Genomic DNA, 12,188 nt, shown 5'->3' on the forward strand with positions numbered 1-12,188 from the left:
TGGAGGGGGGGGGGTGAACAGGCAGGGCCGGGATCATACACGCTGCAGCGGAAACTCGCCCTGACTTAATGTGTGCCTTCCTACACAAGTACTGCTAATGCGTAATACTGCTCTCTTGCTTGTCCTCTTCAGTCTCCTCTGCCTCTTGTAACTCTCATTACCTTTGTGCTGGTTTATATCTCACTATCAATACCATCACCCAGCACATAATGAATTTGCAAGCCTAACCTGCAATTACCTAGCCTACCACTAGATGGCAGAAGTAGGGCGTGCACAAGACACACGGGACATGGGGCTACAGACGCACCTGTTGGCATCTGCACACTTCACCAGTATGGTCTCCACCACCGGCCGGAGCAGCTGCTGCAGGCGCGTCCGTTCCGACGGGGAGTGACAGGGGGTGTATACCAGCATGGCCCGCAGTGTTTTCTGGAGGGGGCCACAGAGAGATCAAAAAGGACGACGTTAAAGGCGGTGGTCCGGCAGACAGAGCAAGAACAGCCTGTGATAACAGCAGGAAGCAGCCATGGGAATGGTTGGCAAGGATCTCCAAGTGGTCTTTACTTCCCCTCTGGAAAGAAGAACATCCTGAGAATGCTTACACAGCAGCCTTTAATGCTGGAGTAGCACAGCCAGAGGATCGGGTGAACAACAGGCCAAACAGCTCAGAAAACTCCCCAACAGCAAACCGCCCTACACCTGAGAAGGCCAGGCCGGCACTCGCACCTTTTCTGCAGGGCTCGCCCCCTCGGGAACAAAAACCCCAGTACCCACCCTGTTCCTGTATTCGCAGAAGCATGACAACGACAAAATTAAACAGCGTGAGGCCACGCACCGAGGCGTTTGAGAGGGGGTAAATTTACACAATTGATGCAGAAAACTGGTGGAACGACTTTGATCATCTGTCCAACTCAGACTACAGTGGAATTGCGTGGAATGCCAACATCTTAGACTTGCCACGTTCTGGTTCAGTAAGTCAGTTGATCAGTCAAGTGTGTCTGAAGTGGGACTTAACTTCAATTACCTTATTCAGATTAAATAAATTACACACAAAGCAAAAAAAAAAAACAAAAAAAACAATAAAATAAAAAAAATGCACAAAGTCCACGGAAATAACTTCAGCTGAAGATCCCACCGCAGCCTTCAGACAGGAGACCTCCTCAAAGCCATGATTAAACTCTAAGTCTTGCCCTCCCTTGAGCAGCTATTACCAGTGGTATTTTTAGCCCATGTATACCCCCAACCTAGCCACCCACCCTACCATTGTTTCCGTAGAAGAATACACCACTGGCCCATTGGTACGAAACATGCTGGAAAACTCACACAACATGTTTTCAGAAACTCTGCCTGCTGAATCAAATCCCCAATGAGGTCTGAACACAGAAAAAATTACGCTGTTTTGCTCATTGAAAGAGTGAAATAAGTCACAGATAAACATAATAGCAACAATAAAAAATAATAAAAACCTCAGTCCTTTGTGTAGATCCCTCCTGTTCTGTGTACTTCCTGGTAGAAATGAACTTTAAAACTAAACCAGTGATCGACTGTTGACTTGAACTTTGGCCCGATTAAGCCTGTAGCTGGGTGCCAGTTGAGCAGGCCTGCATTCACTCAGTCCTCCTGGACAGACCTTGTGGTCACGGGCTGAAACCCCATTTGACTCACATGGAACACCCACCTCTACAAGTCCGCATGGGGTCTTTGTGATCATGACTTATATATTTATGCTTTTCATCCTGACCAACGGCTTCCTGGATGATTCTTAATAAAATCCATGGACCGGTTGGGTAACTGAAAATCTACGGGTAGGATAGATGTAATATAATTGTCTACGGTTAAAGAAAGACAAAACAATTATACTTGTTATTCAGGGGAAAAACCCCATTAGCCCCAGAAACTGGTAGACCACATGTTGACAAGTTTGGTTTGGCTCGGGATAAATCGCAAGGAAAGACTGAACTGGTCGTTGCTCAACAAAGGTTTTGATTGGCCAGCGTCTGGTGAAACGGACCCAGATGACAACGCACCGGCTTATAAACATGCCCTATCTGAAAAGTCCCCCCCCTAGAAGGAGGAGGAGGAAAATCTCAGCTGTATGAGTGGGAACGTACCAGAGCGGCCACGTAGACCTTGTACACAGGGTCAGCACACACCATGGAGAGGACACTGCAGCAAGACTCCACCACCACGTCTCCCGATGCCTCACACCCGCTTGCCGCCGACGCCACCCCCCCCGGAGCCAGCCCCCGGGCAGGAACGCTCCCCATTGGCCAGCAGGAGAGCTCCGCTGACATCGTGGGACAACCGGCGCAGTGCCATCTCCCTGATGTTCCAGTTCCTGGAGAAGAGGCAGCCCACCAGCTCCATCCCAAACACCTGAGAACATGCGCATGCGTGGGACACACATTAGCATGGCGTGTCTCTCAGCCAGGGACACACAAAGGGGAAGACAGAGTCACAAGAAGACATGAGGACGAGGCAACTGGCGAGCCTTACCCTGATCCAGGGCTTAGCCAGCTCCTTGTAGCTCTGGGGGATCTGCTGGACTCCATAGTGGGGAAGCGTGAAGTCACCCTCCTGTGTCTGCCTCGGACTCTCGCTGGGGGCCACAGTCTGGCCCTGGGGATGAGTTCCGGCGTTTTCCACAGGGGAGGCCGGCTCATGGCTACAAGCAGAAACCACACGCGGTCACCGACTCGAAACCACCTCCCCCCCACTACAAAGGCTTGCTGTCGTCATCTTAGATTTCATCATCTGCTAAACAAACTTCTAGACTAAAAAATTCCAATTCAACTTTAACCCTAAACATGGTCAGCCGTAGGGTTCGGAAGCCATCTTCCAAGAGATGAGCGACTGACCACAGTTTTATATACCACAGTATTATATATCATGATAAAAAAGAAGTATTAGTGACGTATTTAACAAATGTTTACATTTTCCAGCTTTAAACAGGAAAATGCATGTTTAAGTAACAGCTCACCAAATACAGTATTAAAATCATTATATTTGGGTATATAAATATTGAACTTTATAAATTTTGCTGATTAAAACACCTGAAAACAAGGGTGTGAATGCATTCGATTAAGGGCGTTGCCATTTGATCATGCATGTGCAGATGTGCCCCCACACCAGCCCTCAATGGGGTATTCTTGATTTCAAGCCGCATTCACATCCCGAGGGATTATCAACAGGAAAGGTGACTTCTGAATATCACTTGAGACTAGGGCAGACGCACAGAACGAGGCCGGGTGCCTTGGTGTCTGGCTCCCGTAACCACACAGCCTGCTGATGGATTATGGGTAAGCTGATGGATTATGGGTAAGCGAATACTCACAGTTTCACTCTGGACAATAAATACCTTGGACAATGTAATCATTTTCCACTATTATTTTGTGCTGAATACCAACTATAGAACTATAGCACATAAGCTTACTAAGTTGTTTTATACAACTATACATTATGACAAGATCAGCTGCTGATGTTGAAATGTAGAAGGCCACAAAGGTAGAGATGGGTTGTAAGATCTATAAATCTTGCCACAATACTGCATTATCTACAATGACACTTCGAGGCTAAAGCGGACAGGATACCACTAAATAAAGTAGCAGTAGATGAGCAAATCAGTACAGCTCCCAACATCTGAATTAATTAGTTGTGCAGCTGTAAGAAAATTATGGAAATATTTAGTGTTACGTAAATGGGAATTTACGAAACACTAGCTGAACTTCAGAAAAAAGAATCAAGTCATTCAATACCAATGTAAGAGAGTGAAAATCACTGAAAATCCAAGTCTCTGGAGGATATCAACAGTGGACAGAACAAGACAGACAGAGAGACAGACTGAGATTTCATCCCATATACCGGCTGCCAGGGTAGTGGATGGGGTGGTCAGGATTTTAGGAGGAGGTCATCTACATGAGTCTCACATGCTCGTGTTCCCACGGACTTTGAGTCACATCAGGCTGGTAGAACAAAGAGCTCCGTGTCGACCCACAGAGGCCATGTAGGAGTCACATGGCACCACAAGGAGCCACCCCGGCCGGCTGAAAACGGAACGGGGCTCTCCAACGCCTCCGAAAATCCTTCCTTCCGAGGCTCATCTGCCTCGAGGAGTGCTAGTTATGATCGGAGTGGTCCCTCATTTAGTGAAGCGTGCGGCATCAGAGGGTCACAAAAGCAACACGCGGGGAGGATGAAATAACGCAGATGTCATGGTTACCTGTAAAAGTCATGTGTCTTCCACTTGGCCCTGCAGAGCGGACAGATGAGGGGCTCCTGGTTCCTCCTGCACTCCTCGGCCCCTGCAGAGAGGAGGAGACGTTCAGTAGGTTTCCGAGAGACGCTCCCCGATAGCCCATCGGGGAGGTGGGGGGGTTGGGGTTCAAGGCGCGTGAGCTGACGAATCAAACTTCCTCTGCGGTTTCATAGGAAAGCCGAGCAGAAGGCCTCCTCAGCGGCACTGTGTTTTCACGGCCGACCTCCTCACCTCGGAGTCGGCGAAACACAGATCAGCAGAGCGTAAAAACAAAACCCAAAGTTACTCCCACTTGCGCATTTATATAAGTATGGAGGGATTCCGGCAACATCACTGCTAATTCCTATTAAATGTAATGTCCAATAACCTGACACGTGTACAAGCCAAAATACAACACCGGCACAAGCCGGGAAAGGTAAGTGAAAGTAGCAGAATGATATGGGCGTCTTGGGGTTACGGGCCACAGGTTTTCCATGGCGAGTACCGAATCAGGCCGCCCCCTGCTGTGGAGCTCATCCTGAAGACCGTGTTTATGTAGTGAGAAAAAGGACCCAGGAAGTGGGTAGCGATAACGATGGATTAACATGGGAGACAAAGAAGTTGCATTTTAAAGCTCTTGGTCCCATACAACAATGAACAGGGTATATAAATGATTCAAACACACAGTTACAAGCGAAGGAAATCTACAAGCTGCGGTCAAGAAACTCGGTAGTAACAATGAAGTGAAATTATTCATCGAGCTCCTCCGTAGCTCTAAGCTTACATAACACTGAGCCCTATTGTACGGCAAAGGCCAGCGAAGAATGCTAATGTCTTTGATCCGCAGCTCGGAAGAAATTTTTGGGGTAGCAGAATCTTCCAGAAGCATTTTTTGGAAGTCATGAAGACAAGGAGGACCTTTTTTGGGTATACTACCATGTGGTTAGAGTGGGAGCCAGTTACAGTCACAGAAAATGGACTCCTGATCTAGGGTACAAATTCTAAATCTGTACTTTAAAAATGTGCATCCTATACTATACTCCACCTCACCACTCCACTATTCTATACTTCCCTATACTATACTCCCTAATACTATATTATATTATTCAATTACACTTGTATTTTCTTCTCAAAAAAAGTCTTTAGCAGACCTGTCTCATAATTGTTAGTTATTGTAGGCACCACAAACTGAAGTTGAGGCAGAGAGCATAGACAAGCTTGCAGCCCCCCCCCCCCCCCCCCCCCCCCCGGAACAGGGGGCCAAGGGCAAGCGAGGGCAGCCGGGACTCACAGATGGACATGCAGTGGTGGTGCAGCTTGTTCCTGCAGCCCTCCTCACAGACAGTCAGGCTTTCCTCATCCAGCATGTCCAGCAGACAGATGGGACACATCTGCTCTTCCTCGTCCTTCATGCTGGCGGGTAGGAAACAGGGATGAAATCTTTCCAGAACGTTCTACAACAGCACCTCTGACCATTAAACTACCGCACTACTTTACCTCAAAAACCTGAAAGAGGTGAAGCTCCTTCTTTCAATGAACGTTTCAACACTTCACTACTTAACTTCAAAACAAACGACACCTCACTGCAGACCTGTGTTTCTAAACTGGTTTAGCCTCAGGACCTACATTTTAAATTGGTCATTTAAAAGGAAAAAAATTTTTTTACCAAGTTTTATTTCACAAAAAAATACTGCAGTAATAGTAACAAGAACAAAGAGAATGTGGTGTAGTAACAATGGTGTAATTCTTTCATTAAAAAAAGGCCAACAATAGAAGAAAAAAAAATGAAAAAAAATATTAACCACAACCTACTTTTGGGTCGCAATCCACGAGCTGTGAATGTGTGCTCTAGACCTAATTATATCACCTCAAGGCCGCAATGAAGCTCACAGGTCATACCTGTTCTCGTTGCTGGATGTCGAGGTGCTGGAGGCACAAGATGTGTGCGAGTTGGACATGCGGGAGACAAACTTCTGAATGGTATTCCTGGAGGGGGCCTTGATCCGCGAGCTTCGGCGGTTGTGATACTTCTGGAACAAGCTCTCCACCTACACACCATGCAAAGTGAACACACAGCAAGTCCCTTAAGCTCTGTGCTAATAACCGCTTCCTGTAGGCAGGTGAGGCCTCACAAGTAGGTTTAGGGCACAAAACTAAATACGTTGGGTGGTGATGTAAGGACCACGTGACCCCTACTTGACCTCACGCAACGAGGTCAAGTATCGACTCGCACTCTCAGATATATTTTCGGTTTCACGGTGCGCCACCTTTGCCTGACATTACCTCAAAGTTCTTCAGGGTCTTCCTCCAGAGAAGCGCGTCCGAGGGCTCCAGCTGGAAGACTCTCAGCATGACGAAAAGCACGTGGATGCAGAAGGTCCCCCTGCCACAGCTGCAGGTCTGCAGGGCGAGAAGGACGGCTTCAGAGTCACACAGTTGCGAATGTTCACCCCCAATGTGTTTTCCCAGGATGCCGAGGGGACCTGACCTGGCCCTAGGCTAGGAGGAATTCCCCTCGAGTTCAGATTCTTCTTAATTTGCCCTTCCCAGACTTCCCAAGACTAAATATTTACACAAGCGGATGAAACCTGCTGACTACACCAACATCAAAGTGGCGTTAGCGGCTACTTTCATACTAAGCACCTTTCTCCCAGACTACAGCCTCCAGGGGAAACACAATTTGATAAACTTTCATCCCAGGCATTATTTCAAAACCTCAGACACAGACAACAGCAACACCTGCATGTTCAAATACTAACCTGCTAGGGTGTTAGCTAATTAGCCAGTAGTGTGAAGTATGCAGAGGATACTATTAGGACTAAGGATGCCGAAAAGTCAGACAAGGTCATCAGGGAGACACTCAGTAAGCCGCCTCCTTCACCATGGCTACTAAATAGCACCCCCCCCCCCACTCCAAAAAAAAATGAAAACAGAAAAATACTTGAAGACAAAAGTCCAAACATCCTTAATAGCATAACCATCCCCATCTCTAATAACCGGCTGTTGATAAGCGGTTTCATTGCGAATAAATAAGTGATTTTTTTTTATTCCAATTGTTCTTACAAACACACAGGGAGAGAAAAGAAAAGGGGGTAGACAGTTACAGACATGGTTTCTTTTTAAAGCACATGTTATTTTTAAACATTTGCGCTGCTCAAATGGGACCAGCCAAAGTAAAGGCTACAAGCCTTAGGCGCCTAAAGTATTAGTGCACAGTGTAATGCTCATGTTCTTAAACCTAAAAAGTAATAAAAAAATGCTTCCCATTTTCTCTTCAAAGCAAAACACATGCTCTTTAAAGCAAGACAGGAGAACAAAATATGCATCTTTAATAGCGATATGTATGTTGAAGATATCACACCAGATGTGTTTATAATCCGTGTAATACAATATTTACCCGAACAACCTAAATATTTGGCAAGTTAAAACTGTTCCCCAAAAAAAGCCTATTATTTTCTCTTCCTCAATATCAACTTTGTTTTCTTTTTTCATGCTTTTGGTCACATTACTGAACACATGTTCCAAGTGTGTCTTGTGACTGAAAGGCAAAGTGCTAGGCTACAAATAAACAAAAAACAGATTTGGGAAAAAAAAACCTTTAGTTAACGCATAAAGGCTGGCATGAGGAACACAGCCACCAAACACAGTTATCCTGGCTTCCTTTCAGAAGCAGCGGGTGCCTGTAAACACACAAGTGGTTCTGTAAGCACAGCTCCACCATCCATCATCTCCTTTACCTGTGGCCCAATGAAAACCCTGTATTTGTTGTCAGGGCTGTCTCCTCCAATCAGGAAGGAGTTGGGTCCTATCTGCTGCAGCAGGTAGAGGCGGGCCCTCATCACCTTGTTGACGCGGCGATTGGTTTCCTCTGGACTGTAGGGCGAGAAACCGTCGGGGGAGGGCGCTCGCCTGGGAGGGGTCACCCGGCCACTCTGGAACTACACGGAAAACACGTGCATGGCTGAAACGCCCAGAAACACACACACGTGACTCTGCTGTGCTGGGTAATGGGGGTTAACCCAAGGCCTCTCCTGTTTTGACTGATGGTGCAGTGTTCATCAATCACTTAGATTTGTCGTATATTTTGCGCAGCTTGAACTTGACAAAGGGCCAATCAGATTGTTTCTTGACATGTAGTTGATGATAAGCATTAAAGAATATGAGATAACAGAAAAATCTGAGTATATTTTGAGGTGGGGAACACGTCCAAGCAGTTTTAAATCAAGTGTTTGGATCCAGTGACGATCGAGTGCCCCGACCCAGGACTTGGTACTTACCGGGACCGGCGAGGCCCTCTTCCGACGCACGCCGGGTGACTCGGGTTTGCTGACAGACCGGCCCGAGGAAGAGGAAGCTGAGGATGAGAATGGTCCAGGTGATGGGCTCCTCCTTCCTCGAGATGGGGGCGATGTGGTCTGGACGTCAGGCTCTCCACCGTCGGCCCCCCGGCAGCCTGCCTCACTCCCATCAGGTCGTAAGGGGATGGGCTTCACGACCTGCCGGTAGGAGGGGGGCGGGGGAAGTCAGCTGAAAGTGTGCTTTTCACCCCCCAGGAATGTCACTATTTAGGTTAAACTTTTCATTCACTCGTTTTCAGCTAAATCCAGAAAATGTCTTTGCTGCAGATGCAATGAAAGAGTTTAAACGCACCAAACCATCTACTGAGGTTAAGAGAGAACCATCTAGGGCAATTACCACCCGCTAGCGGGCCAAATTTCATGTTGATTGGTTGAGGGCCTGGGGGGCCCCACAAGGGACTCACCACGGGGCCCCTGCGGCTCCGCCTCTCCAACCACTCATGCTTCCAAGTGGGCATGCAGGTGGCCTTGAGTTTCTCGCGGATCATCCGCTCCTCTGGACGGTCCTCCATCTTCTGCAGGCCCCGCGGCGTGTCCTTGCTCTCCATGTCACGACTGGCGAAGGGAGGGGGGGAAAGTGGTGTTAGAGACCAGCGGTTTGTATCTACCGCGCTTCTTGTTCTGTCCAACACAAACCCACACGGGAGTCCATGCTGCCAAGCACCACAGGAACGGTTTCTTATAAAAAGGCTCTGGAGTAACCAAGTGCTTCTGTGATTCTAAGCTATGGCATTCCGTTCTTTTACAGTTACAGTACATTCTACATTTATTTAGCAGATAGTTTATAAACTAACAACCCTTTTTCCCCTCTTTGAAAAAGCAGGATCAGACAGTCCTGGGAACAACTGGGGGGGGGGGGGGGGTTAAGGGCCTTGCTCACGGGCCCCATGGTGAAATCATCCAGGGATTTAAACCAACAACCTTCTCACAACCACGGCATCGTAGCCCCAACTGTCAAAACTATAGTCATTCAAAGGTACCGCTAAGCGCCAATAACAAGAAAGCAACCCAATGCCATCCTGAGTACTGGGCTTCCGCAGCACCCAGTAGTGTGAAAGACCAAGCCAAACATTTTGAGAATCCGTCAATGTATTTTTACAGCAGAGCCCTTCCTTAAAGGACAGAGAAAACAGACTAAAGCACCCCCCACCATTATTTAAGGGCAGCGGGGGGCACGGGACAGCCCAAACTGGAGGATGTTATGATAAGACGGCAGAGCAGTCAGGGAGCATTAGATTTACTGAGCCTCACAGAAAAACAGGGCCCCTGACAGCCGCAACACAAGGGATGGGCATGGTCTGGGAGGGGGGGGGGGGGGGTCAACAGGGAGATAGGCAGTTTCAGTAATGACACCTGGCACTTTCACAGGACTGCCTCAGGGGGCGCCTTAATAAAACTACTAAATACAGCGCCCCCTTGTGAAGGTATGACATCCTGCAAGTGTTGCACTTTCAGACAACTACAGAACCCACCGGAAAATCGTCCAAAAAAACACGCAAATAAGAATGTTTAAAGTTTGTGTGCGTGTGAGTATGTATATCTAAATTATGAATACAACAGTCAGATCTACAGATGTTTAGAGAGTTATCTTTTGTTTATTCTATTAACTTACATTTGAAGGAACCTAGTAGTCTAGTTGTGAATTCTCCATGATACGCTATCTTACTCTGGACAGTGTTTATCTGCATGAGAGGAGCTGACCCTGCACTGTAGGCCTGCCAAACGAAACCAGAACGAAGCCAAGAATTATTAACTAACACGTGATAACAGATCTGCTCAACACCAAGCAGCATGTGGAGTTAAAAAAAAATGCTAAAAAATAAGAACGCAAAGGTTATTCCCAGATTTTCTTGCAGATAATGACTGATTGCTTGTCCTTCATGAAAAAAAATAGTCACTACTACAGGAACATCGAACACAGTGTAGCTGAAAAAACACAGGAATTTTAAAACGACTTCTGACATGGAGTCAGCTAACTGTCTGTGTAAGCTAGCAATTCCGCATGTTGCGCAATAATAATTACAATAATGATCGATAAAAACCGTAAAGATAATATATGCAATAACAATAGATATTAACACTGACCTGTGGTTGCAAATTCAGATTGGCTGCCAATCACTGATAGTGTATGATAATGTGAACATATGGCTTTATTACCTTGTAAGCATATTCAAGACTTAACATTGCAACAGAAACAAAAAGTTAAACCTTAAAGCCCATCTAAGTTGGGAAAAAACTTACAAGTGTGATTCTGAATCCATTTCCCCTGACTGTAAATAGACTGTCAGACCTGGTTACCCGAGAGATGCATGTTTCCGTAGGATACAGAGCACCGCTAAGCGAAAGAGATTAAAAACGCGAGAATGCTTCCTGCTCACCAAAAACTAGAAGAAGATTTAAAGACACCACAACCAGGAAATGTGTCATACAAACGTCTTAAAATATCTCAGAGCACTCACAGAAGCCTTCTGATGAAAATGAAAAACTGCAAAGGTTACTTCACATTTGCCAATGAAAGACGACAATTTCATGTTTTGTCTATACTTTCACGAAAAAATAAATAAATAAAACGGAGTTGTAGTGAGGACTGGAATTCAGAAGGTGGGAGGTAAGTATCCTGACTTTTAGTGTAAAATTTTTGTACTGCCAATACAAAAAAATAAGTTGTATAAATCTGACTCAAGACCTAATATAATTTGGAAAAATTAATATTTCTAGGCAATGTTTTTTCCTGCAGGAGACCTTTTTTTTTTATACAAAAACTCTCCTCAGTATAGCTATTGCAAGCATTGTGAGCAACATGGACAGAATAATTCAGTATTAATGCGTTTCCCCAACTCTTCTGCACCACAGAGAGTGTGGTCTTTAAAAGCAGACTATCATAAACACATAGCCTCACTTTGTGGAAAGTACATCAAGACCTTCAAAAAGCTTGACTCATGGTTAAAACGTAAGAGAAAGCAAGATTATATTTTTTTAACCAGGATTCCATTGAAACTGCAAAAAAAAAATTGTGTCCCAGGCTGGGATAGAAAGGGGACGAGAGTTCAGCATGTCGGCTTTGGGTGAAACAGAGAGGCAGTAACCTGGCTCTCGTATGACAGCAATCCCACAGTTCTGCTGGCCGGGGAACAAAGAGGCATTGTGGGCCGTGCAGGTGGGATGCAAAAAAGCGCTGCAGTGGGGAATCTATTTCAAGCACCCACGTAAACTGAGACCGGACCCTCAGAGAGTGTGTGTGCGTGTCTCAGTTTGTAATTATTGAGGGGACCGGTTTTCCTGATAATTTGATTAGAAACCAGTAACTTTTTACCTGTGGGGACTTTTTCAGTCCCCACAAAGATAACCTCAATTTTTTACAAATCTGTGAATGAAATCAGAACAGTAAATGTGCCAAAAGTCTTGTATTAAGTCTGGTTACTTATGGATAAGCTTAAGGCTGGGTAGGGGTTAGGGTGGGATAAAGATTATGCCCCAAGATATGAATGGAGAGTCCCCATAAAAATATAAATATGTGGAGTATGAGTGTATGAGTCTGTGTGCGAGTCTGTGTGTGTGTGCACAAGAGAGAGAGAGAGACAGAGACACTTCTAGCA

The 12,188-nt window shown here is 46.0% G+C and overlaps 1 protein-coding gene across 1 annotated transcript in view; it reads right to left on the reverse strand.

The window, feature by feature from the left end:
* Positions 1-12,188, reverse strand: part of map3k1 (mitogen-activated protein kinase kinase kinase 1, E3 ubiquitin protein ligase) — a 41,702-nt gene that overhangs the window by 9,082 nt on the left and 20,432 nt on the right. The window contains 11 exon segments of the mRNA XM_049019310.1: positions 308-429; positions 2,112-2,216; positions 2,218-2,376; positions 2,497-2,665; positions 4,220-4,301; positions 5,526-5,647; positions 6,134-6,282; positions 6,518-6,634; positions 7,972-8,172; positions 8,512-8,730; positions 8,997-9,147. Of these exon segments, the coding sequence (XP_048875267.1) occupies positions 308-429; positions 2,112-2,216; positions 2,218-2,376; positions 2,497-2,665; positions 4,220-4,301; positions 5,526-5,647; positions 6,134-6,282; positions 6,518-6,634; positions 7,972-8,172; positions 8,512-8,730; positions 8,997-9,147 (1,596 nt within the window).

This window comes from Brienomyrus brachyistius, chromosome 7 (genome assembly GCF_023856365.1).
Source record: "Brienomyrus brachyistius isolate T26 chromosome 7, BBRACH_0.4, whole genome shotgun sequence".
NCBI classification, from domain to species: Eukaryota; Metazoa; Chordata; class Actinopteri; order Osteoglossiformes; family Mormyridae; genus Brienomyrus; species Brienomyrus brachyistius.